Below are 27902 nucleotides of genomic sequence, written 5' to 3'. Positions count from 1 at the left end.
TAGTCATCAGCCATTCACATTAAATAATTTAGAAGTATATTCAGCAAGTGCAACTGTGAGTCAGCCTGTAACATGACTTTTTGAAACTCTGCCATTGAATTTTGCATTATGAATTCAGGTTGTAGCCGCGCAACAGTTTGGCAACCTGTCCAGGGTGTATCCTGCCTCCCAGATAGGCTCCAGCCTCCCACAACCCCGAATTGGATGAGAAGAAGACGGATGCATGGACAAGGTTGTATATCATAGCAGATTTGGCTCTGCAATTATTGGCACATGTTGGGGCGCTTAATACATCCTTGTGTACCTGAGTACTGTTGCTGACCATGTCCATCCCTTTCTGGTTTCTTTAACAGCTGTGTGATGCTATCATGTTAATATGGGCCAAAATCTCTGAGAAATATTTCCAGCACCTTGTTGAATCTAGTCCACAAAGAATGAAGGTAGTTCTGAAGAAAAAGGGGTGTGCCTAGTGAAAAGCCTCGCTAAATATCACCAGTAGAATAAAAAACAGTAGCATAACGTGAAACAACACAACTTTACTTAGATGCAGGACTTGTTTACATTTAACCATAAACTGGATAACCCAAAAATTTGTGAATAGTATGGAATAATGTTTAAAAACATGACAAAAAGTCAATAGTTTGCATTATTCGGTATTAAAGGACACTGAACACAACTTCATTTGCAAGAGTTTTAATAATTTACTAAAAAAAAGAGTGTAAAAGTAACAGATCTCTCCCACCAAAGTGGATCTGTTTGATATTCAAAGTGATGACAGATGTAACAAATTTCTGCAAACTTGCCTTTGTACATTTGTGTATACTTACTTGGCAATTTAACCTCTTGGCTGTAATTAAATGAGTTTTGCACTGTATACTGTATATCAAAAAAAAAAAAAGCTCAAAGGGAAAAAAATACTTTGATATGAATTAAGTGAAAGTAAACCAACCAGCATTAAATGTACAACTTTAAGAAACTCCAAAAAACACATCTGAAAAGTGTATATACAAACATGCTAGGAATCTAACAAAGAGCAGACTGAGGGAAGCTGGAGAGAGACGGGCCTTTCTAATGGTTTTCTTGACATCATTTAGGAGAGCCAATAAAGTAAAGCATCATTCGGAAATGTTTCATAATCTCGCAATACCGTGGTTTTTTATTGCCTATTTCAAGTTTTTGTTAGGAGAATAGGAACACTTTATAAATATACAGTTCATAGCGTATCTCCTGCGTGAATTTAATTTAACTTAAATAAAAAGTTAAAATGTTCAGCATCTGTAGAAAACAAAAAGAAACGAAAATGCATCTTTAATAAATGCTCAGACTGTGCCCATCCCCAGTAACATTAAGTGCCTGCTTGAAAGAGGTAATATATATTTATGTATGTACACACATATATATAGATATATATATATAGGTATATATATATCAAATTCTATGACATGATATAATTTGTATAAATATGGCGTCTTTACAACTGCATTAAAATGACAAATTTTTATTTCAGATCCCAAGACGATTAATGGTCGAATGGGAACAAAAAGGCCTTGTTTAAGTTTCTCATTTTCTCGTTTTAAATATTAAAAATAAGTCTCGATTCTTTGTAAATGTATGCCATACATTATAAACAACACATGTTACTCAACTGTACAAATATTTTCCATCGTGTTCATATCTACAACACTTTGGAAGGTACGAGGGGGGAAAAAGTGCCATTATCAAATAGTCCCCCCTTCTGGAGCGAGTGGGAGTTGCTCCTCTCAGAGTGAAGGTAAAAGTTTCTGTAACCAACCAGCAACCGAGAGACACATGGAGCTCAGTTCTATACAAAAAATGTAAAAACACCTTTGATGTAACAAAGACACGCGCTTGTGATCTCACGTCACTCTGCTGGTTGTAAAACACGCCATGTGGAGTCATGTGACCCTGCACAGAAGTCCCTTTTGACAGTTGAGGGTGTTTAAAAAAGAACCGTACGGAGCTTCTCTGTAAATGTCGTCCACAGATGCTTCAAAACACACAAAGAGATGCTGCCCATGTGGGATATAATGGTTTGTTTTTAGTTTTTTTCTTGGATAGGCATAGTTGGGATGGATCTGTCCGTGTTCCCCGAAATGTTCACAGACCCATTTCTGAAGGTACACCCTGCACTGGCTTTCCACTGCGTCGCAGCTGAGTGACGTTGCTGTTGAAAACATTTCGCTCTTCTTTTATTCGTTACATTCCAGGAATGGGATTGTCTGGCTTGTCCTGTCCTTTATTTGCCATCAATCCATGTCTACCTAATAGAACAGAGGAGCTCTGGTGCCCTCTGGTGGTCGGAAAGAGGTGTAGGCACAGGAGAAATTAAGCTAACCCTCGGCCCTTGACTGCTGTCCTGGAAGTCTCACAAAAGCTAAAGCATGTTTAGGATGGCATTGTACATCTGGACTAGTATGGCCAGGTGGACGGGCAGGCAGGATTGGCGATCTTGAGTGGCAGGGGTACACGTCAGCCAAGAGAGGGCATTGTACTGCTCCAGCACAAACCTATGAGTGGAAAATATACACAGTTTTATCAAGGCGCTAGGTGAAAACTGTTGAAGAGGAAAAAATGTAACTGCTGCTTTTTCTATGAGATCACATCTAATTCTGAACTCTTTCTTCACACTGACAAAAATATGCAAACATCTGCATAATTATCAAGGTGATAATTATCAACTTTTCAAGAACTATAAGAAGAAGGCTTCATATTTTCAGGCTTTATGCAGCTTCCTTCATCTGAATTGTTGGTGCTAATATGAAACATATACATTTAGCACGCTTGTCAATTTCATTAGCATTTAATGCACATAATGAAGTTACCTGAGCACGTCAGAAGTGGTCTTTGAATCCAAGGGGTGTGGGGCCCTCTTAGTCTTCTCTGACACGTTCTCATCTGACTGTGTTATGGAGATATGGTGGTGGAGAGAGGCCTGCGGGCAAGAAACACAAAGCAGTTTAAAGTACTGAAGCTTGACTGCTTTCGAAGTTTACCTGAAGATTTTATAAACAGATCTATAAACAAATCAATAAATTTGAGGTTTGTGTCTCTCTGAGTTTCTCCCTCTGTCTCCAATCCTGAAAGCTTTACATTCATTCTCAGCCACACTTGCATTGTTGTGGGTACCTTGAGGAAAAGCGGACACTGTTTCTCAGCCTGCGGGCAAGAGGCCCAGAACCAGTGAGGAAGTCCGTTCGCCTGTGCAGTGGAGACGTAGTAGCCCAGAGCCAGCGGCTGCTGCTTTAGCTCCTCCGGGGGATTGTCCCTTGACAGCAAGCGCTCTCCCTGGCTCTGCAGACAGAGAGAATGCCAGCAAATAAATATTACCTTCATTGCAATCTGGGGTCATGACCTGTACAATTTATTCATCTGTCAACAGGCTATATTTCTAAGCATGTGCACTGACAGCTGTGGGCTGTCTTCCTTAAACAGAAATGCGTACGTTAGCATTTTATGACAGGCAACTCTTCATTTTTCAACCGAAATAAAACGGTTATGTGTAAACATAGCTCATTTACATTTTAAAATATACGACAGTCGCTCTTTTTCTTTTGTTACAGGGTGCCACTTGTTTCAAGCCTGTGCACCCTCTTTCCACTGAACCCTGACTCACCCTGGTGTGCTGGAAATGGGATCCCATTCCCATCCCAGATGGAGACCCAGGCGAGGGCACGGGAGAGGTGTTGGGTGAAGAGTGGAGGTTCAGCATTATGCCAATGCCAATGTCATTCTCCAGTTCATCAGGAAAGGGAAGATCAAACATGTCATCTGAGGAGAAAAAGTAAAGTAAATGCATGCTTTACTCATCAACAACAGCAACTATCTGTGGTCATTAAAAGCCTACTCAAAGCACACAGCAGCACATATCTGAAAACTATTTTCAATGTGACTTTCAAAGCACAAGGACGCCACCTGTTGGTACAAAAAAGCACCATCGTATTTATCCAACTGTTCAAGGTCTACTACTAAATAATCTTATTACTTTAGCATAACTGCTATCCTGGGTGGCGTTACCATTATTGTCTTCTGTCTGGTAGGAGCTGGACGCCAGCTGGGTAGTTGAAGAAGTTGGAAAGACTAGAATGTGTGTACAGGAAGCATCCTGAGGTGTGTTTAGCTGCGAGGTCTGCAAGTTCAAAGCAGTGCTGCGGCCAAACACAGAGCCCATGGTAACCGCATCTGGATCCGCATAAACAGAAACACACAAAAGGTGAGGGGAAAACTGTATTTATTAGCTATTGAACTAAAGTGGTCAGCACATGTTTAATTATTTATTATAGCTGAATACAAACATTTGTTTATGTACACTTTTTCTTATTTGCACACTGGTGCAAAAAAAAGTTCTGTTATTAATCTGTTACTCTGACTGTTGTGACGTCTGAACGCTCAAGTATGCGCTATTATTAGTGCCACAGCCATAAACATGACAGCTAAACTCATAATTTATTATGCTAACTGCTAAAGTGGGTGAGCTACTTACCAGGCATGACCACGAAGGAGCCCTGTGGCTCCAAGGCGACCAGGCAGGCGCTGAGGATTGTTGGAGAGTCAGCAGCTGAGATCCCACACATGCGGCACGCCTCCCTCAGCTGGCGTCCTATTGAGTGGAGGGAGTGCTCCCCAAGGAGTGAACTCCAGTCTAGTAAGAGAGATAAAGTAGGGGATATAGAGATGTAGCAAGAAAAGCCAAGGTTTTAAGAGAGAGCAAGTTATGAAATGTCTTTCCATTATAAAACGTGTGTCTATGTGTGCGCGTGTGTTTGTGCACCAGTCTATGACTACATCTGTAACCAGTACAGGTGGGTAACACGAAACTCTCCATTCAAAAGGTCAGAAAATTAAATTACGATAAAAGAATAAAAGAAGAGTTCGTCAGAGAAGTCTGTGCTGACTGAATGGCCCAGTTGTCTTTGCTTAAAGCCAGAAACTGAGCGTGTCCAGTGAGTCCCAGTGTCCTTTCAGTGGATTATATGGAGCTCAAAAAATTAAACACTTTTCATTCAGAGTATAGCATCGCATTAGTTAAACTTCTGGGATACTTATGTGGTTAAGTAGCAGAGGGGGTTGTTGATCAGTTTCAGCTGATTTGCTGTTAATGAAGTTAAGAACAGGCGCACTAGAGGGGCAACAATGAGACAATCCCTAAAACAGGAATGGTTTTACAGGAGAAGGCCTTTTTGGAGCCTCATCTTTTCATTTTTTTCACTATTTTAGCATTAGGCTAGGTACAGTGTCACAACTGGTGGCATGAGGTGATACGTGGACCCTACAGACTTCGCATAGGTACGCTAACTTCTCCAGTTGTGTCTCCCAACATAGTCCCAGGAGCATGGAGGAGATTCCGGGAGAAAGGAAGTTACTCTAGAAGATTTGGACAGGGTCGTAGAAGGTCCTTTACCCATCAGCAGTACTGGTATCTACTAATTTGTGCAAGGAGGAACAGGATTAGCAGTGCCAGAGCCAGAGCCCTACAGAATGACCTCCAGCAGACCATTGATATGAACGCCTCTGATCAAACAATCAGAAACAGACTTCCTGAGGATGGCCTGAGGGCCTGACGTTCTCTAGTGGGCCCGTGCTCACTTCCCCGTGGGGCATGATTGGCATTTCCCATAGAGTACCAGAACTGGCAGGTACACCACTGGCACCCTGTGCTTTCCAGAGAGAGCAGGTTTACCCTGAGCACATGTGACAGATGTGAAACATTGGGCTGACTACAACATCATTCAGCATGACCAGAGCTCAGTGATGTCCTGGTCCAGGTCTGGATTGTGGAGGCCTTGAACATCTTTTCATTCCTAACACATTGCCCAGTCCGTATCATTATAGATATTACAAATAGATATTTTCTCTCATTGAGATCTGATGTGTTTTCTAATGATCAATTTCATTTTTTCAGCACTGTAATATTGATAGATGTGCAGTATGAAGAGTAAAGGTCAGTTATACCCTAAATTAACCCTCAAGACTTTTTACTGCTATTTTGCAAGAAAAAACGATTCTACTGCACACTTCCTCTGCTTAAAACCTATGAGAAAGAACTGAAAATGAGTTGTGTCACTCACCTTTAAGCTCCCCGTGGCCTAGTCGGCCTAATCGACCAATAACAATCCTCCATGGCAGCGATGTCATCTGAATGATGCCAATGCACCACTCCCACAGCTTCTGTAGTCCCATCTTCCTAGCTGACGCCTTAGGACGGCGGGCTCTGAAGTGAGAAGAAATCATGAAAAAAGCTAGAAACCGCCATGTCACACCAAACGCTATGACAGGACAGGCCTTTCACTGAAACCGTTTCTCACCTGTTCGGCACATCAATGTTGATGATACAAGTCTCTAAGAGCTCTCCTTGCTGGTCAGTGCAGGAAACAAGCAGCCAACGCTGGTCATGTGACAGGCAGTATCCTACAAAGAGCACGTTGTATTTGGGAGGCAGCTCTGCCCATATTTCTCCTGGTTCTGGCTGCTTGGGACGGCTTGGACCGAGCACAAATGGTGGAGTGTACAGCTGCAGTGGGCTGGGGTGCTACATTAAACAATTAGGATTTTATTAAAAAGGGAAGTTATGATATATACTACAGTTACTGAAACCAAACATATCATTGAACTGTCATGCTTACCTCTGGACTCTTAAGTACCGAACTGACAGTGGAAACTGGGCCAAAACCAGTCAAGGACTTGATATGTGTTTGCTGGGGTAGTAGACGCCTGCACTGAGAGTAACAAGAGAAGGCCAGGGAGCGCAGGTGTTGCAGGTACAAATGGCTCTCTCCGCTAGCTGGCTGGAGGAGATACTGGCACGGCACCACCTAAAATATAAATGACGCAAAGAAATGTTGAGGATGGCGATCAAAAGTGAATTCTGCTTCCTGCCTCGCAATTATTTTCTTACCTGTAGCACCAGTGCGGGTCTTGTTGTTTCAGGCAGTGTCTGCAGCATCTCTGTGTAGCAGCGGAGAAGCCCTAGCAGCCAAATGCTACTTGACTCTACCTCGTCACCTTCTTCCTCCTCCCCTCCATCGTTTCTCGCTCCGCTTGAGCTCAGGAAAGCGTCCACTATGTAAATAACAACAGCTGGTGGGTTGGCATGGCTGTCCACTGAGTCAGCCACAGTGGGGATGCCTATTCTAGACTGCTCGGAAGAGCTGAAAAAAGAGCAGAGGAAACAAGCTTCAGTGTAAATAAGCTGGAAGAACAGCTGAGATGTTAAAAATCATTCTTAATCTTACAGTTCAGGGTTTTCTGCTGGTGTGTTGGCTGGTGGGGTGGAACTAGGAGGTCCTTTGGAGTCACTGGCTCCTCCTTGGATCTCTTCTGTCTGGCCTGCGGTTGCTCCAGTTGGGGCTGAAGCATTTACTGAACTGGCACCACCTGTAGTTTGTTCTCCTTCTTGAGTGGAAGAAGAAGGCTGAGCTGAGGATGTGTTGTTCACAGGCGGCTGGGCTTTGGGAGGTAACAGAAGACTGCTGTCCAATGGCAGGGCAGAGAGCTGGGGGCCTGAAAGCGATAAAAAGAACACATGCCCATCTTTATTCACCTAAGATAAAGAAATATACAGATTCAAAAACAGAGCTAATGCGATCCAGTTCGTTTACTCTGTTCAGTGATTCTCACCAAGCTGCTGCTTGCAAGCATAAGCATAAAGTTTGAGTTTGTTGAGGTTGTCAGTGTGCTGCTGTCCAACCCAGGGTCCAGTCAACCACTGATCCACATCCAGCTCCTCCAGCTTTTCTTTCTCCACATCTTCTCCCACGCGCACGATGCCATCTCTGGACACCTTGGCCAGCGGACGGTGCTTCCCAAGACGGCATGTCTGGAATAGGAGTTGGGAAAAGGACATGAAAGTCTCAAAGTATGTACAAATGAGTTGAAATCGGACCGTGGCTCTTACTTGGAGTTCAATCTCCTACCTCATAAACTGCACTAAGCTCCAGAAAGAAGGATCGGGCAGCAGACAAAAGCGAGGGGCTGTTGGGACAAACCACCATATAAGCAACATCTCGTTGCCCACCGTAAGGTTCCAGCAACAACTTCTCCCAGAAAGGCAACGCCAGCGGGGACAGTGCCAAGAAGTCCCGCTCCCGGTCATAACCCAGCAGCACTGTAGGAATGGGCAGGGGCTCCGGAGACTCCTCTGAACCTAAGAAAGGAAAACATTATGACATCTTTAAGATATATATTATGGCACAAAATATACAGGTGAAATTCAACAAAAAGCGCTAGCTGTTCACGTAAACACAAAGAATGCACTGACTCACCATAAGAACCTCTCCCGGCCATCTTATGAAACTGCTGCCAGGTGAGCGGACCCTGAACATGCTGGATGTTTTCCCAGGTCCGCCCTGTTCTCTTTTTCTGGATGGCATCCTGCAGGAAAGGCTGCAAAGACAGCAGCATACGCACCATATCCTGTGACGACAACATGCTCATATCCACCACTTTCGAGACACACACACATACACACACAGAACGTGTACAGATGCACAGGCGTTAACAAGATTCTGAACACCAAAGAAACAAAGAAATACATAAAGAAATACAAAATACATCATAGTTTACATATAAAAGCAGCCCAGTATGCATAATAAATATCTTAATTTAAGGGATTTATCATAATTATTTATCATATGAGTCCACTCTTTAGAAGCCAGATTACAATTCTTACCATTAGTGTGAGGCCAGGAGTGGAGAGCGGTACTTCTGACAACGGATAGATCTACTTTCCCTCCTGTGGGGTTATCCACATACTGAAGTCCCTGCTCCAAAGCATTGTAGCAGGCCGTACAGGCATCACTCCCATCTGCCCATTGCTTTTCAGACATCCAGCTCTGGAGCAGTGCCCCTTTGCGGCCGTGGCAGGAGCAGCTCAGGGGGAAATGAAGTGAAGCCAGAGAAGAAATTGGGTGGGAGCACTGTTCCTGTAAAAGGACCATGACCGCAGGAGAGGCAGGCGCTGCATCCTGCGGCCGCTTGGCCTTGGAGTCTCCCATAGTCGGGTCCCGTCTGGAAAGTGCTAACCTCCTCTCAGCTGCTCGCCCTACTTCGGAGGTTCGACCAAAAATGTCGAGCTCGTCCTCCAGGAAGAGGCCTGTTCCGAGGGCCAGTCGCCTGTTCACGATGGCGCTGAAGCCACACATGCAGCGATACTGATCTTCACCAGTGGAATCTGGGATATAAACCCCCACATCTGCTCCTTTGACATTCTGGTTGCAGGCACAAATACAGCAGCTGTCAAAGTTGCGATCCTTGAAGACACTGAGGACAGAGTCTGAGAGGAGGAGGATTGTGTACAGGCTGTGGGCCTCAGGCAGAGACGGGCCCGGCCGAGCTAGGGGCTCTACAGAGCTGAGAGGCAGGCTTGTCGAAGGGGTGGAAACTGGTGAGCTAAGCTCAGTACCATCCTGCTTTACTGAACCCTGTCCAGAGCTTGCAGTGTTAATACCCCGTGGGGTACGTGGAGTTCTTGGGGTGGGCACAGAGAAGCGTGGGGTGGCAGGAGATGGGAGGATGCCAGTAGTGGTACTGGTAGAGGCAGTAGCTCCACTCATCTGCACATAGTCCTGGTCAGCAAGGGGAACACTGGGAATATTTCTGGAAAAAGAATCGAAAAAACAAATAGTGAGACAAACAAGATTAGTGTTACTGTCTGGAAGCATCTCTTAAAGGTTGTGCAGTTTGTTCCAAACACAAAAGGAAATCCTCAAAACTAAGTGATATCGTGCTTAGAGCACTACAGTCTTTCCAGTGAGGCTAAAAAGTGCCTACAAGCCATCCTATCAGGAACTGCATGCTTAAAAAAACCTTTAAAGTGAACTCATTAATTATCCTTGGTAGATTAAAATCCTTGCCGCCAGGGGGCAGCGTTTCACCAGTGTTGAGATGTTTTGGATGTGTGCTTTTCTTTAAACTACCCATTTTCCCCAGGCTCCCCCATCCCCACCCCCGGGCCATCATTGCAAATAAGAATGTGTTATTAATGACCAACCTGGGTAATTAAAGGTTACAGTGACAGGTACACGCTAAAACTACATGAAAGTAAAGCTGGGCCCTAATTCTCTCCAACACAGTGTTAAAAGTCAAAACAGTTGTGTCTTTGCATTCTGTTGACAGCTTAATTTCAGAAGCTTTAAACTATTTTAAACAGTGATTTATAATTACAAGAGAAGCACAAGATGAAAGTCGTTTTACTCTCTAACGTGATAACTGATTACTCACATGTATCCATCCTTGGTGAAAGCAGAATTCTGGGGATGCATGACTGTGGGGAAATGTTCCATCTTGGGCAACAAGGACCAGGAAGGACGGTAATAACACTGTTCAGGAATCTTGAGTGGTGGAAGATTCTGGCTGGGTAGGCAGGCTAGTGGAGCAAACATGGAGGAGCCTATCAGCGGCTGGACAAAGAGAGGAATAAATGTTTGTTATTTACAAGTATAAAGACATGTTTCAATACGCTGAATAAGTGGTTAAAGAGCAGAAGTTGAGGAAAAGCTTCTTTCTACTGTAGGCGCAATTAAAAGGGCTATTTAGAAATCAGGCTTGCAAATAAATCAACTAAGACAGTATTTTTCCAGATTTTTGGAAAAAACAATTCAGTGGCCACATTGTTGAATGTCTGTCCCCAGCATCATTAGCAGTCCCTGCCTTGAGTTTCAGAATTGTTGCTTATCTACTAATCACAGATTTTCAAATTATAAATACCTCCTGAAAATCACTGAAATTAATAAACCAGTGATTCCACAAAATTAATGCCTCCATCCAGTTCAGTTCTGCTTATCCAGTTCAGGGTCACAGGAGGCCAAAGTCTACAGTCATAAATCTATTTGCTAATTTTCTTGAAAAACATAAATAATTTCTTGAAAGAGCAGAGAACTGTGTTTTTTTAGCAAACATCCCCTGTCTGTGGTACTCTGTTGACTATTTAAAGCAACAGGATGGCTTGGGGAAACTACCCATGTTCATATTAATATGTTTTTTAGAGCAAACAGGACAGTGACATTTTCTCAGCTTTAGCTGCGTAACTGATATGTTAGCAAGATATTCCTCAGTGATCTTCTGTTTGCATTAGGGACTGCATTAGGATTCTAAGAAACTGTTAAAAGCAGATGTTCTCCTTGAATTATTCACACGTTTAAACATTCAATAACATGTCATAAGAAGCAGGATTATGACAACCCTTATCTGCTTTAGATCACTATGTATGTCAACTCATCATGAAGTCATATTCACTCAAATCTAATATTTATGTATTTCAGTCTTCCTTCTCATATCGAAGCTGCTCTAACAATATGATTTGCTTGGAGTAACTTGCTTGTGTTGTTAAGAAGATGCACTCAGTACGGAGCAAATGCATTCATAATGCATATGATTAGCATTCCCTGCTCACCGAACCTGCAGTCAGTACAGCTCTCTAACATTAAAAGGTATTAGTGAAACACTTCCAGTGTGATATGAGCTAGCACCAAGTCAGCCAAGTCAGACATTTAAATAATAACAAGTAAAATGTACAATTTATCTTATTTCCATCCATCTGTGCACTTTTCTAAATTGATGCTTGCTGCAAAAAGCTAATGACATGTTTTCATACTAGGGATCAATTCAGAGTGTCAGATCTAACAATCTTAACTACCGCTTCTCCTCACCTTGATATCTTCCTGCCTGGGACTACCAATGTCATCCTCCACCTCCATCCTGTGTTCAGTCAGCTGGGTGGAGGCTGCTGTAGGAAGGTGGTCAGCTGGTCCAGTGGGCGCAGGGGGCTCTTGACTAGGGGTGTCCCGATAGGTCATGATGGGAGAAAAGGCTGGGTGCTGCTCTAGAGAAGGCGGGGTGGGAAACATCCGCTGGAGATCTGCTACTGCTGAAAAGAAAAAGAGATGGACAAGGAGACACAGAGAGAGCAAGGGGAGGTAAATAGATGGTGAGCAGAATAATAAACACCAAACTGAGGGAGCTTTTGAGATTTTAAAACTAGATACTCATCAGAGTGACTCACTTGATGGATAAGGTACTGCAACTCTTCCTTCTTTTCCAATAGGACGATCTTCTGTTGACACTGGTACCTTAGTTGAGTGCTGGTTTGGGTAAACAGTCTAAAAAGTATTACAGGGTAAGTTATGTGACTAAAAAATTTATTCTTTAAAATTCTTAAATCGTTAACTAAAAATACTATTTATTTTCTAATATGATGTTTGGAGTTTTGTTTGTTGTTTGTTTGTTTCAATTTAAATCAAAATCGAAAATTACATAGTGTCTTACCACTGTTAACATTGTTACAAGAATATAGATAGAACATTATATTTTACCCCCGGGTCTTCATCGTCTTCATCAAGTATGTTGTCTAGATCAGAGATGTTGACCACTAGATCTATTTCTCTGGTCAGAGAGGGATTGGTTTTAGCAGCTCCGTCGTCCTGGCCTGATTCGTCTAAAACAACACAAAACATCGTTAGACTGAACAAAACTACTCATGTGTGACATGAATTGCTGTTTTGTAGAACATGTAAATTATGTTTATGTCTGTGATTAGGACCCCCACCTGATTTTGGAGCAGAGTTAAAAATGGACATAGCATCTTTTCCATCAGTTAACGCTCCATTGCTGGTGATTTCTTCTCCCTAGTGGAGGGATTCAAATAAAATGAGAACATTCGCAGGTTATGTTCAGCACAGATTCAATAAAATATGTCGAGAGCCTCACTTCATTATTATAATGTACGCTTTGTAGCAAAGAACACAAAGTATTAGCATTTTAGCATTTTCAGTATTAATTGGCAGTTTCTTCCTGTTAAAAGGGAGTTTATTCTTCCCACTGTCACCAAGTGCTTGTCATGTGATTGATGCGGTTTTCTCTGTATTATTGTAGAGTCTTTGTCTTATAATTTAAAGTACCTTGAGGCAACTGTTGCTGTGATTTGGTGCTATATGAATAAAACTTTATTGGATTGAATTAAATAGAACCTACTTTGGTATAGCTCAGACAAAATGATGGGTTAAAGTTTACTGTTCACTCTCCATTTAGCTTTTTTTGACTTGTCCACCCTACTAGTGGCTTATCCAAGTCTTTAGCTGCAAAATGCTCTGTTATGTTCACCCTCTGGCTCACGGTTGTTAAACTCATTTTACTACATGAGCTGCATATATTTAAATTTGAACTTAAGTAGAGTAGACTTCTAATAACGTATAAAGACTATAACCTATATACCTTTTTTTAGTGTTAGGAAGTGTTTCAGAAGTTCATTCTGGAAATGTTTGGATTTCATGAACTAGTTTTCTAAAACTGGTACACATTAGTGTTTCTAATTTGACCAGCCTTAATAAATTATACAGACATGTTATTGTAGCAGATCAGCAGGGTCAGAGAGTTACAGTTAAAGATATACATCTGTAAACTGAACTTACTTCATGTCTAGTCCTAATTTAAAAAATATTTAATTAAAAAATTTTCTTTCAATTCAAAGGAAATGCCCTTTTTTTCACTGTAGACCCATACTGAATAAAATAGCAAATTCTCTATTAATTCATTCTGTTGTTTTTTTTATGGTGGGTCTATTACTTATTTCGGTGTAGCATGGCAGGTCAGCAGTGAAGTCTATCGGTACGAAGGCTGTAAAAATGACGATGATTCAGATCTCTGGACCCTCAGTTTGGACTTTCATGATGTGATCAGTTTTTAAGCTTGAAAACCAGAGGAAAATCTACATTTATACTTTACGTCTTTGCAGTAGTCACATTTTGCAAAGTGGAATGGATGGCCTGATTTTGACCGCTGGGCTGTAACTTTGAAAGCCGTGACCTGGTTGATAACTATGTCTGCTGGTTGGGTGACTGGACAGATAAGATTGATAGCTTTATTTATTTTATGTTTTACTCTAAACAATTACCTGTTACAGCACGATTGATGGCAACTGTAAAACTAAATTAAACAACAAAGCTACTATGAGACCTCCTTGCATACAAGTGGTCATGCAATCCATAATTAATAGATAAATATTGATTTTAACCACGTTACATTTTCCCTGAATCCAGTTTTTTTGTTTGTATTTGTATTTTCAAACTGTGTGTTGTCCTACCTTGGCCTTCTTGCTGGGTTCTCGCCCTTGACCCTTTAATCTCTTGGAAGTGGAGAAAGTGTACTCAATGTCTCCTTCCTTAAAGTCATAGGGATCGTCCCCATTATCCCGAAGTGCCTCGACACCTGGCTGCTGGAACAGGCCCAAAGTTTGGATGTGTTGCCTCACTCTCTCCTCTGAGAGTTTAAATCTCTTGTGCGCCTGTGCGTATAGTCTAAAGGAGACAAAAAAACAAGGTTATTCTTCTGCGTTCTCATGTACAATACAAATGCACTAAATTCCCAGTATTTTCAGTATACTTCCAAATATTATTTCCCCAACACTGGTGCAACTCTCCTACCTTTTAAGCGAAGCTCCCTCGATGGTTGTGTCTGTTGTCACTTCCTCTAGTTTATCAATGGGGAGTTCAGAGGGTCTAAAGTCAGTCTTATCAGTCCTGGGAGTCCTGAAGCCTCTCCACCAGCCAGCACCACTCTCCCTCTGCCTCAGCAGAGCTGCATACACAGCTGTCTCGCTAGTAATCACCCCCAATCCTGAAGCGCTATCTTGACAGGCGGGCATATCCACAGGCCCATCCATAGCCTCTGGGTCTTGTACCCGGGGATGCGGGCTAAGAGTGGGTGGAAGTGGAGATACTGGTGAATGGAGAAGGGACTCGGGGGCTTTTCTGCCATTGGAGTGGGGCTTGGAATACTTGCAGGTTGGCAGAGTGGCCAGGGACTCTATGGGTGGATCCAGCGCCACGAGGCCGCCGAGCTGGGGCCCTCCTGGAGAGTCCTGTTCCAGAGGACTCTCCTGTGTGACAGACAGACGATGGTGGAAAGGAATAACAGCTGGCCTCTTGGACTGTTTGTCACCCTTTTCTGTCTTGTCACTGGTCTTGTGTTTGGGCAGGGAGGGAGTGTATGCTGATGGGCCAGAAGACTGAGTGGGGTTGGCACTAGTTTGGGAGTTGGCAGTGGACGCAGTGGTCAGATTCGACTTCTGCTGCTTTAACCTGAAACAAAAATAAATAGCAATCTACTTAAAATTCTATGAAAATACTTCCAACTAAATTATATACTGAAAAGTCTGTTTTTTTAAACGCATCAGCATGAAAACAAGAACACCTGAATCTAACACATTTGGAACAGCTTGGGTGCAATTCTGGAGTACCTAGAGCAGCTGCAGGGTGCTCTCGCTCCCAGATCGTTGAAATCCCACGTGGTAACTCCATTTGGCACTTCCTTTCGAGGCGTTACTTCAGTTGACTGATTCGGTCTGCGGGGAACGAACAGATCCATGAGGGCGCCAGCTCAGCTGCATCACTGCACTTCAATTATAATCCGGCCAAAGTCAGGGAGTAAACTCCAGATTTACTTACACATGTTGAGGCTGGTTGAGATAGCACTCCCTCCAGGCCTGATGGACCACCTGACAAGTCAGCTTCTTCCCAGAATGCTTTGGGCTGATGCTGGTGATACTCATGCTGCTGTCTGGTGTGGGCACACTCGAGGCCGAGGTTACGAAGCCGCTGTCCGCTGAAAAAAAAAGAAAAAAACACCGTCAATGTAAAACTGTGTCGTTTTAACATTTCAGCATGTGTGTACAACGCTGCGGCATGTCTGTGTCCCTGTTACCGGAGCATGGCTGCTCTGGTGATGTTGGTGGCGTCAGTGGCACGCTGCAGTGGTTCAGCTCTTTGTTGAGGCCCTGAGCTGTGGGAACAGGTGGAGGCTGCTCCACTGGTAGGTCTCCTTGGGCAATTAGCACGAAAGCAGATGGGTAGGTCATTCTTACTCCACCTGAGAATACAAGAAAAGAGGATCTGCTGTTATAGGATACATTTAAACGCTGGCTTAATTTTTTAAATGGGCACCATTTCTAGATATTGCTAATAATTAACCTTACATAAATAAAGAGGCTGTATAATGTCTGGTGCTTTTCTGTTAATGTAATTACCCACTTTCGTACTCACCGGTCATGAAAACACAATCAAATCTAAAATCCGTTTGTACTCACTCCTTCAGTATTATTTCTGGCTTTCCTCTTTAGATGCAAAGCAGTTTTAATTGTAATCAGGTCAAACCAAAGCTGTGGAATCAGACTGATTAGAGTAACTGTTAGAGTAACTCCCCGGGGTTTTCTACCTCAACTTCACTTCACTATTCTTCCTTTCTGTCAGTCCTGCTCTCTCCTCCCCTGCCTTCCAGTCACTTCCTGACTTCTGCTCTTTGATAACTGACTGTAAGGATCATTGCAGTATAAGCACCTCATCCACTAATACCTCAGCTCAAACTGCCTGGGAGTCTACATGAGGACAGAGGGTAATTAACGTGATGCTGATCTCTTGGTGTTTGTTCTAGTTCCTTCTCATCTGAAAGAACTGCAGTCCTCTTTACTAAGTACTGCTTTTTGGTAATATTTTATGCAGGATATGAGTTTCATTGCAGACTGACTGCACAGCAAAAGTTTTTTTCCTTCTTTTTTTTTTGCATTGATTAGGTGACCCTGAATCCTCCCTTAGTTATGCTACAATATGCCCAGGGTGCTGGGGGTTCCCATAATGCACTCAGTGTTTCTTCTTCACTCACCTCTTTGACGCTCTATCTGTTTATACACCACTCTGCATTTAATCATTAGTTATTATTATTTTTTGGCTCTCTTCCACACCTTCAGCTAGGGCTGCTCGATTATGGCAAAAATGATAATCACGATTATTTTCACTGAAATTGAGATCACGATTATTTGACGATATTTATTTAACCCTTTAAGACCTACTATAGAACCAAGTCCACCAGAGCTTATATTATTATTATTATTTTTTTTTTTTTTCACATGCTGTAGTGCCATTTGTGGGAGCATTTCAAGTTGCTATACATCAATACAACTGTTATAGCCCATATTTTAATAATATGTATGCATTAAGTCCATAGTAATTACATAAATTGCAAAAAAGTGCAATAAACTACAAAAAAAATTGAAAATCGCTTTTGTTTTGTTTACATATATTTCTACTTGGAGAAATTTAAGAGGCTTATCCCTCAAAACTTTAAATACAATAAAGTTGCAAAAAATAGTTTACAACAACAGGAAATTTATTTTGAGTGTCTTCATAGTTTTATTTTGGAGATACAGCAATTTTTATATACTGCAGGAAAAACAAAAAGCAATCCTATGATGCAAATTTGCAAAGAAAACAGCATGTGCATCATTTCACTGTGGGAACAGCTGATAGGAACGGCAAAGCGCGTTTCTGGAATATTATGTTTTTGTTCCTGCAAGCGCTTTTTATGCAATTTTTGCAAAGCTATATGTGGAACGAAACAGTGACCGAGGACAAGCTGATGGCATCAGATGTAAGTACAACTCCTCCGGTTTCATATGCAAAACAAATCATTGCGCTAGCTTACGTGGTTCAGGTTCTACAGGGATTTAAAAATAGTTACGCAAAACGGAGCGTGCTGCTCTGACCGGCTTTAAAGGGTTAACAATGACTTTAAAAAAAATAATATAAAATAGTGTGCAACACCACTGAAGTTTTTTTTTTCTTTTTAAACTCTCTTTTCAACCAACGGCAGTCACTCTCCAAATAACTTCTGCTTAGCTTTCCGAGCTTCCCTCGGGTCCTCTTAATCAGCGGTCTCCAACCTTTTTTATGCCCGACAATATTTTCACGGACCGGCCTTTAAGGTGTCGCGGATAAATGAGGGAGGGGCTAATAATCGGCTCAGTCATTTTTAATGATCGTTGAAAGCTCAGATCGTAATCGTGATTAAAATTCGATTAATTGAGCAGCCCTACCTTCAGCAGGCCTGTCTCCCTCACCTCACCCCCTAGACAGTCAGAGCAGATGGCTGCCCCTCCTTAAGCCTGATTCTGCTGGAGGTTTCTTCCTGTTAAAAGGGAGTTTTTCCTTCCCACTGTTGCCAAGTGCTTGCTCACAGGGGGTCATCTAATTTGGGGGGTTTTCTCTATATTATTGTAGCATCTTAGCCTTACAATAAAAAGCACCTTGAGGTTAGTGTTGTTGTGATTTGGTGTTATATGAATAAAACTGTACTGAACTGAATTGCATACCATTTTAAATCCAATGTCTTTTTCACCACCATTGCTTTTCCATACCTACAACGACCTCCACCGCCACGTGACTGTTGCGATCGTAGGCCTGGCTTGTTTCCTCCTTTTCCTTCTCTCCACCTCCCTCTTTCTGCTGAAGTACCATGGGGTAGAAGTAGCTCCACTCCTCCATCAGCTTCCGCACTGCTGGATCACTCATCTTATAGGCCTGACCTGTAAGAGTGCCGCTCAGACCGTACGGACTCAGGATCACTGCATAGATAAATTAATAAGGTAGAGAAAGAAACAAAGTTCACACATCAGTAGCTCTGAACCATTTTATTATTTTTTTCTGCATTGATTTTTATTTTCTTTGCACAGCAAACCTTTAGTGATAACTGCAATGCTGAAATACTTACTCTTAGTTTGTGCTATTTAAACTTCTACCACTGGTAGAATTGGACTTTTTACACATATAACCCACAGGAAGAAGCACCTAAAATATAAGATATTACTTTTAACAAAGCAATCTGAAAGTACAGTATGTAAAATACTTTGTAACCAACGGGATCCTCACTAGGCTATTTAACCTCTCCCCGACTGGTGCCACTGTTCCCACCTGTCTGAAGGCCTCCACTATCATTCCTATCCCCAGAGAACTAGTATAGACAGCCTCAATGACTACAGACCTATAGCCTTCACGTCTGTAGTCATGAAGTGTTTAGAGCAGATAATGTCTCAGCACATCAGAGACTGTCTACCCCCTGTCCTCAACCCCCACCAGTTTGCTTACAGAGCAAATCGGTCCATGGAGGATGCCATCACCATCACCCTTCACAAAGCGCTGAGCCATCTGGAGAACAGGAAGAGCCACATGAGGATGCTCTTTGTGGACTACAGCTTCCTAACCAGCCGGCCTCAATTAGTCCGAAGCTGAACGTCCTTAAAAACAAAGAACTCATAATTGACTTCAGGAGGCACAGACAGGTCCACTCCAATCTGATTATAAAGGGAGAACAGGAATCTGTCTCCACCTTCAGGTTTCTGGGCACCCACATCTCTGCTGACACCAACGACCTGCTGAAGAAGGCCCAGCAGTAGCTGCACTTCTTCGGTGTCCTGAGGAAGAATAAGCCTGACCAGAAGCTGCTGCTGGTCTTCTACCACTCCTCAGTGGAGAGCGTGCACTCCTGCTGCCTGGGTGTTTTGGTACACAGGGGCTACAACAATGAAGGGTGCTCATACAGTGATTAACACAGCCCAAAAAGATCACTGGCTGCCCTCTTTCACCCCTGGAGGCCCTCGCCAGATCCTCGTCTCTCAGGAAAACCAGGGCCATCACAGGTGACAGCATGAACCCCACTCACCACCTGTTTGACCTGCTGTCCTCAGGGCAATCAGGTCCCACACCTCCAGACCCTAACCCTAACGCCCCAACCCTTCCACTGGGCCATTTGGACTGTTAACAAACACTGTTAACAAAGCCATGGTGTGAGTAGCCCCCATCACTCAGGCCACTCTATTCAGACCAATTCTTTCTTCTATTGTGTGCCTTTTTTGTTTTTGTATATAGGATATATATGTTTATATTTTATTCCAGCACAGTTGGACCACTGACAAGAAAGGGCTAATCTATTCTATTCTAATTACATAAGGATTTGTACAATGCACAAAATAGTGTCACACTCACAAGACCAAAAATAACTATTATTTGTGCATCACAACAGATTTTGCTCATTCATCCAAGCAATAAGCAGTCATGTGTCTTTGTTATTACAACTGTGCGGTAATACTAAAAACACATGACTGAACCACACTGCTGGTCTGAGTGATGTTTCATTATTATAAACAGCATGGGCACAATTGTTTATTCAGAAATAACTCTATGGGCTACCAACAGTGATCACTTTTATTTCACTTAACTGTGGTTTTTTGAAAGTGAAAGCAAAAGCGTTCAAGATTCAAATGCTTCCTCTCCACCTGTTGCTGACTTGACAGCCACTGTCATCTCATTTTCCATTAAGGAAATTAAGAGACTTCCATTTTTACATAATAATAATCACACCTCTGTTGGATATATATCGAACATGAGGATTGCTTTGTTTTACATGCATAAGCACTCGAAGAAAAAAAACAAAAAAAATATCGGGTTTGTGGTGTTACCCTGTACTGGTGTGACGGAGGTCTGCGCGAGACGGATGTGGTGTTCTGTGATGTGGTACGCAGGCTGGTGCTGGGCAATCTCCACACTTGTGCACACGTTGCTCTCTCCGTGGAGGAAGAAGGAGAAGGAACACGACAGGTGTTCGCTGAGGAGAGACGACAGTGAAGATTCAGATGATGGAATCAGGGATGAGCGTAAACAGCGTAGAAATGTGGCGGCGCGCTCACTGAATGTGAGTACGTGTGTGTGAAGTGTGCTGACCACAGAGACATGGGAGCGAGTAAAGGTACACAGCCTGAACAAATAACAACGCAGTTCACGCTGTCCATTTTAATTCCATGTAAAATTTTCAGTGTAACACAATTCATTTTAAATTCAATTACATCATTACGTTACTTGAGACTGAATAAACCCAAAGATTGGATCTTGTAGAAAAAATGTTTAAAAAGTAAAACATGAAGTTGCCTTTTAGGCCACAGAATAACAAATGAGAGCATTTCTGCAAATAGCAATTTAGAGAGCAGCCTCAGAATGGATCTTGGTAAAAGCCTCGCTGAGCTCCACCTTCATTGATCATCTTCATCAGTTACCAGATATGCTCCTTATTGCAGGTATAAATCCTCATTTGCTTATGAGTGATTGTGGTGACTACATGTTTACATTATGCAGCGCTCTCTTTATTACACAGCCTGGGCATAGTTCATCATATTTTTCTTCCTTTTTTAATCACAGAGGATAATTGCTGGGGCCTTATTACAATCTATGTACCAGTGGGCGGGCTGGACATCATCACAAGTACCTCGACAGCTTCACTGATGTATATTTTTAATCTTTAAACTTCCTTGCTACCTTGGTTTATAGATATCAGACTGACAATAAAGTCAGCAGGTACTGTAATCTTCTTGCGATTACCCTGCTGCCTATGCAATATCCCTTCTGCCCCGAGGGAGCTTGACCTCCATTTGAGTCGTAATGGATCATCAAATTCAATAAAATGGCCAGCTCCACAGTCACTCATTTGGGCAGAGCTTAAAACGCAGTCTAGGGAGACGGCCTCCAGATGGCGCTGAATGCACCCTAAGACAGAGCAGGCCAATCTTTTTTTCCGCTTCATAAACATTCCTGATGCTCCTGGAGAAAAAAACACACATACCCTCCTAACAGCAGGTGGTTTGAACACAGGTCTGCACAATCACAGGAGAAGAGCAGAGCTGAAGCACATGCATATGCATGCACTGGGCTGCGACAAACGGGCGCACAGGCGCATGTCGCCTCCACACCTACAGGCGCTGCCCCACTGTCTCCCTCACGCACGCACAGACAGACAGACACACACAGTTCATCATCTCTGCAAGACATGACTCAAAATGATTTCAATGTCACTGTCCTCCAACCTTGTCCTCACTGCATCATCCCACCATATGAAGAGCTATATATAGCTGCATGGGGAAGTTCAGGCAAACAGCTGCAAGTCATGAATACCGCTCATGCACATACGCAAACAACTACAATTATCACTGAGGGATCTTTAGTGTCTCCATTCTTACATGCTTTGATTCTAAATGTGTTCACTCTTTCACATAGTTTCAGCACTTGGTTGGATTAGTAAGTTTTTATTTATTTATTTATTTAAATATTTTATGGTCCATCAACTGTCTGATTGGCTGATTGACTCTTGATTGGTTAACTGTACACAGTCCTGCACAAATAAAATAAGGCTGTTGAAGGCTGTTTATTGCCCTCTTATGCTTGTAATTTATTTTATATCATTATTTATATATACACAAAAATATGACTCCCGTAAGGACTCTTATAGACAGCCGGGACCTAATCGCAGGGAATCACTGTAGAGAAATATCTCTCTTTAACTATCCGTCTGTAACTCAGACATTGATCCAGCATAATTAAGGGCTGGATCCTTCTGATATCTCAGCTCAATTTACTGTGCACTGATACTGACTTGTTCACAATGGGGCAGCCGAGTAAGTGCACTTGAAAAAAGTGAAAACGTTGCAGGGAGATGAGGAAATATTTGCTTGTGCAAAACATGCCGACCGATAAAGCAATCAATGAAGCCAATAACTAGTGCGCAACAATTGCAACAAAGGAACTCTCATAACGGCAATAAATATGCGATCATATGCAAGTCAGGGAAAAGCAGAACTACAGAAAGAGCATCAAGCTGTAGGGCTGACGCAGCTGGGAGATTGATGCTCCCTGTCCTTTTACAAAGGGCATTTTCCTGCACAGTAAGCGACTGTGAGTGTGTGTGTGGACGCACTGGGCTCCTTGCATCCTCTGGGGCATTTGTGCAGTCGGCAGGCATGTGTGTGCAAGAGAATGGGAGACAGAGATGCGAGGCAGCTCTCTGTGCTGGGCTGTATGAGTACAGGTATTAATAAATGAAGAGGAGTGATGGTTGAGACTTGCCTAAGGGCTGACAGTACAGGAGGAGAGATAGAGAGAGGAGACAGAGAGAGTGAGAAAGGGAAGGCTGAGAGTGGGATGAGAAGAAAGAAGCGGGAGCATGAGGGGGAAGAAAAGGGAAGACAGAAGGAGAAGAAGATGGAGAGAGCGAATTAAAGCCGTGCATGGGTAAAATTGAGACAAAAGGGGGGGTGGGGGACGGAAGGATGGAGAGGAAATTAGGAAGACAAGGAAAAGAAAGATGGAGTTAAAATGAGGAGTGAGAGCAAAACAAGTGTGTGAGAGAAAGAGGAAGAAGTGAATAATTCAGCGCCACACTCTGCAATTGCTGCACACATATCGATGAGATCAGAGTTTTAATGGGTGGCTACTGAGCATACTTTTATGGTGAAATCAATCAGGAAATGTAGTCAGACAACACAAAGAGACATACCGCACACTGTTTGTGCGGTTTCATGTGCATGTTATGTGCTCACAATAAGAGGTAACGGTATGAATGTAGTTGAAGCGAATGTATTATGTATGTGCAAACAAGCAAATGCCTTATGCATGCAGAAAGTGGCATTAAATGCAAGCACAGCTAATGCAACAACGACAACATACGGTCTAAATGCTGCACGCGTGTTTGAAGGGATTGTGTTTTGGCTCGTGTGACAACGTGTGTCTTTTTACCCGATCACAACAGTACCAGCCAGCCAGCCAGCAGGGAAGCTGGTTAATGTCTGACATGCATCATGGACTTGACACAGACACACACACACACATCTGTGCATATAATCACATGCACACAAAATAATAATGTTTATCTCGGGCTGCTCTCATGTCTAACCCAGGAGACACAAAGATAAAGCAAGATTAGATTAAAGGAGATACAAAGCATTAAGCATTACAATCACAATGCGCAAGGCACACAAGGCTCCTGTTTCCACTGCTAGATGCACTCCCAAAGCCCATGATATCTATGTTTAGATATAATCAACTGTAGTTACATGCACAAAACACACATATCAGTATTTTTCTTAAGATTCTCTGAAATCTAGAGGGATTAATCTGCTTAATCTGCACTCATACTGTTTTGTCTGTTACCAGCAAAACTGAGAGTTAAACTAACGGTTACCCTGTTCCTTCTCACAGTCTAACCTTTCCCACACAGTTGCACGAGTGTACACATTCCTCTGGTGCACACAGGCCACTGTGGAGGATGTTTGCACTCCTGTGAGCTCTTGTTAGGAGCGTGTACACACACGCTCCGAAAGTCCTCTCACTGCTGAATTGCTGAAATTACGGCAAACAAATCTAACCAAGCCACCTACCATGCATAACGCATAACAGACTCAGACGTATGCTGCTGCATGTACAACACCACTATTAAAAGTAACATAGGGGCACATGTGGTACGTTTGATGTATTATTCAGCGGCCCCTGGTGAGTGGCCTTAGCTAGTGTTGCTATCACAATCTTTGTGTTCCAACAATCCTCAAATGAAAAGGTGTGATGTAGACAAAAAAAAGCACAAAGATTGATTGATTGTTTTGGGTGTTTGTTTTTTTTTACAGAATCTCTCAATCCAATCATTACCAAGTGGCTAAAAAAACTTCAATGTGAGCCAATAAAGGCTTTTACTTCATATCTATGATCTAATTAAAAACAGAAGGAAGAGGTCTGGTTTTAGGTTGTTGCTCTGATGTATCACCATCCTCTCTATTGATCTGTATGTTTTTTTCTCTCCTCCTTCTTGAACTCTCTCGCATGCTCTCTGTGGTTTCTCACCTGGTAATATAAGAATCTGGGTTATTGCGCATCGCATGTTCTCTGCATTTTGTCCATAGGGAGGCTGAACACGCACGTGGAAAACGTTTCAAAAGGAGAAAATACAAACCTCTCAATAATCCAAATGATTAACAAGCCCTCTGATGACCACTGATGATCACTTAATTCTGGAAATGATACTATCAGTATCATTGTCTTGTGTTAAATTAATAATTTTATGGCTCACAGTGCATTTAGTCAACCAATGAGCCATTGTATAGACTTTTAGCTAGTTCATGAAAAGAAATAGAGACGGGAACATGAACATAAAGTAGTCAAAATTCATGACTGACTGCTGAAGTTTAAGCGATTAAGCTTTAATCGCTTTTGTTGTCAATTTTCACTACAAACAGTTGTTTCAGAGTCATTTGCAAGTCAGCCATTATTTTTCTCCAGTGCAATACTGTACCGTGTAGTAAAATATAATAATCTGGCTCTAAAATAAGTATGAAAATACAGCGGCTTAGAAACAGTTGCATGAACCTTTGAGTTTTTCCTGCATACAAAAAAATAAATAAATAAACTCAAGCACTTTTCCCGTATTTTCCTGGTAAATAGACTCCAAAGCTACAGGAATACTGCTGTAATTATCATCTGAACAACAGCTCTGAACTTCCTGCTTCCACAGTCATGTGGTCTAGCTGCTAAATCTTCAACACTCATCTCGGTCAAAAACAAATACAATCAAAGCTTAGACTAAAATACGATTTGAAATTTTGCCGTTCATTCACTTTTTTGTGCTCGCCCGCGCAGAAATGAGAAAAATCGGCAGCAAATTATTGGATGAAATAAGTATGAAGGGAAAAAGTACCGAAAACTCCCAGCAGCTAAACTTTAAAGAGCCGATATAAACAAATTAAAATACAGTGATTTAATTTAAGCAGCTAATTCGCCTGAAATGATCCCACATCTGGGATGCAGACTTCCTCCCAGTTGCAGTTTTACATATATGATCAGTTTTTTTAACCTTTTTTTTCTAATAGCTCAAAAAACAAAGAATATATATGTGCAAAAAATTCAAAGCTGATCCTTTCCCCTACTTTCACATTAGTATTACTCTCCACACAATAATGAGGATAAAGAATGTGTTACTGTGTCTGTTGCAGTGAGGGAGGGGGTGGTTGCATACTTACAATGAAAATAAATTAGGTCATCCGATTGTTTATATTTGTTTTTGGGTTTTTTTACTAACTTGTTTGTGTTGTTTGTGAATGAATGTGACTGAATTTATTTATTTTTAAGCTAGGACTCCATAAAACCCAATTCCAGCCTCGCTCCTCTCCTGCTCATGCAGTTAACCGTGGCATCTGAACTGTATAAACATAAACAAAGACTGGTAAATTATTTCACAGGTTAAAACTGAGATGTAGCAAAGGTACATGGAGAATTTTCAGAATGTGAAGGATAAGAGATGACAGGGGGGGGGGAAAGATCTTTTTTCTCCTTTCATTTCTTTATGTTATGTTTTTATTTCTGGAGATTCTGTGACCTTGTGGTGTGGCCTAACACCAGATGTCTGTTGCCTAGGAGATGGCTCATATCTCAATGTCACTTATCCCTGAGGAGAGGAGAGGAGAGGAGAGGAGAGGAAGAGGGGAGGAGAGGAAGAGGGGAGGACCTGCAGTGTGTTTTAAAAAGCTTGTTCTGTCAGGTCAGGTAAGAATTTCTGAGATTTAAAAAAATATATATTTAGGTAGGTGATGCAGCTCGTGTCTGTTTTATAGCCATGCTACACTAAAATAACCACATTATTTATGCATGAGTATATAACCATTAGTGAAATTAAAGCACCAATATTAACAAGCATACTGTGGACTGCACTTGACATGCATAGAATTGACTGAACTAATGAGAGAGACAGACTCTAATACAACCATTCAGCCGTCTATAGTAATGATTAATTTATGACCCCCTACTTTCACTGAGCCCCACCACACACACTGAGCCTCCACCCCACTCTTCCTCCCTCTCACGCTTCTCCTCTCATGCTCTCCCCTGTAACTCTCTCCCCTCAGCGTCTGATGCAATGCGTTACCAACCCAGAGTGCTTTCCTCTCATTCAGACACAAAGAGAGCAGGAGTGTTGGGTTAAGAAAGGAGGGGTTGACGTTTGTGTTGTTGTTGGTGGTGGTGTTGGTGGGAGTGGGGGTGGGGGTGGGTGGGAGGAGTGGGTTTGGGAATGTTCTCCTGGATGCGCCGATTCCCGCTGTGCCCCAGGGACACATACGAGATAAACACCAGATAAGCCTGACAAAGGCAGCAGCGCCAAGGCGCAGGAGTTGGCACGAAGAGGCAGCATGCCATTGATATTAGCACCAAAGCGCCCCCTGTTGGGGATAAAAAGGCACAGAGTGGAAGTGAAGAGGAGACAAAGGAGGTGGTAACACAGCTGAGGCGGGAGGTCACTGTACGCCTAACTGAGCAATGTCCCCCTCATGGCACGAAAACACTGATGGCCAGAGATCTGCAGGGGTTTTTAGGACTCACACTGTCAAGTGTGGGGCAACAGTGCAATTGTGGGAACAAGGGATAGTTTGTGTGTGTGTGGAGAATGAGGGAGGGGGGAGGCTGTGTGCTGGAAGTGAGCTGTGGAGATATGTGGCAAGTGCAGGTACAAAATGTACAGACATCTATAAAACACTTGTATTTGTTTGTGTGAGCGTTCAAGTACATCTCTCTCCGTCTCCGTCTCTGTCGTCCCTTGCAGGACTTGTAATAATTCACAGAAAGAACAAGTCAGGATTGGCATAGCAGGGGGGCGTACCAGCTGACAACATATTCAAACAGAGCTGTCGAACTCAAGAGGAATTACATGATGTGCAAAAGTCACACACACGCAAACACAAAAAAAGCACGGCACATGTTCATACGCCGAATGTGTATGAATGTCCACTTACAGTAGGACACACGTAACAGCGTCTTCACACCGCCCTACTGCCCACATATAATTTAATTAATCTCCAATAATGAGGTATGTGATCACTGCTAGCTCTACTTACTAAGATGTACTGTTTGCAGTGGGTTGTTGATTTGTTGTATACGTGTACGTCATTTGTATATTGTGCAGTTTTATGGTGCCATCATGGGGTCTACAGAGATAAATTTATAGTTTTGCTAAAATTGGGCATCTTACATTAATATGCAAAAGTCTTGCGCAAACCGTGATTTATTTATATTCTTGTAAAGTGCTCTCCATGCCTTCTTTGGACACTCATTTGACTCATTATCGCTTGAGTTCTTGTACACGGCCATTTCTAGAGGAATGTGTTTTGTTTGTGTTGTTTGCTCGTCAGTCTTTGACTCATGAATCATTTAAGCATAAAACAAACACCTAACGCAAGAACGGAGTCAGAATCAGAATTACGTTTTAAC

The 27902-nt window shown here is 42.4% G+C and overlaps 1 protein-coding gene across 1 annotated transcript in view; it reads right to left on the bottom strand.

Annotated features, from left to right (window-relative positions):
• Positions 1–677: 677 nt before the first annotated feature.
• Positions 678–27902, bottom strand: part of LOC102211523 (mediator complex subunit 13L) — an 86581-nt gene continuing 59356 nt past the window's right edge. The window contains exons 6-32 of the mRNA XM_005720501.2: positions 20294–20439; positions 18197–18403; positions 15712–15876; positions 15456–15612; positions 15248–15352; positions 14433–15089; positions 14093–14306; positions 12560–12638; positions 12327–12448; positions 12017–12113; positions 11664–11881; positions 10237–10415; positions 8687–9612; positions 8280–8459; positions 7932–8161; positions 7636–7834; positions 7251–7518; positions 6914–7166; positions 6642–6830; positions 6324–6547; positions 6087–6229; positions 4502–4660; positions 4036–4200; positions 3635–3789; positions 3148–3312; positions 2844–2953; positions 678–2528 (exon numbers count right to left, since the gene is read on the bottom strand). Of these exons, the coding sequence (XP_005720558.1) occupies positions 2396–2528; positions 2844–2953; positions 3148–3312; positions 3635–3789; positions 4036–4200; positions 4502–4660; positions 6087–6229; positions 6324–6547; positions 6642–6830; positions 6914–7166; positions 7251–7518; positions 7636–7834; positions 7932–8161; positions 8280–8459; positions 8687–9612; positions 10237–10415; positions 11664–11881; positions 12017–12113; positions 12327–12448; positions 12560–12638; positions 14093–14306; positions 14433–15089; positions 15248–15352; positions 15456–15612; positions 15712–15876; positions 18197–18403; positions 20294–20439 (5845 nt within the window). The 3' untranslated portion in view covers positions 678–2395. The remainder of the gene's footprint in view (positions 2529–2843; positions 2954–3147; positions 3313–3634; positions 3790–4035; positions 4201–4501; positions 4661–6086; positions 6230–6323; positions 6548–6641; positions 6831–6913; positions 7167–7250; positions 7519–7635; positions 7835–7931; positions 8162–8279; positions 8460–8686; positions 9613–10236; positions 10416–11663; positions 11882–12016; positions 12114–12326; positions 12449–12559; positions 12639–14092; positions 14307–14432; positions 15090–15247; positions 15353–15455; positions 15613–15711; positions 15877–18196; positions 18404–20293; positions 20440–27902) is intronic.

Source organism: Pundamilia nyererei, unplaced genomic scaffold, assembly GCF_000239375.1.
Source record: "Pundamilia nyererei isolate P.nyererei 1_Seehausen unplaced genomic scaffold, PunNye1.0 scaffold00002, whole genome shotgun sequence".
Classification (NCBI taxonomy): domain Eukaryota; kingdom Metazoa; phylum Chordata; class Actinopteri; order Cichliformes; family Cichlidae; genus Pundamilia; species Pundamilia nyererei.
Note: the sequence above shows the minus strand (reverse complement) of the source record. Positions and strands in the feature narration are given on the sequence as shown.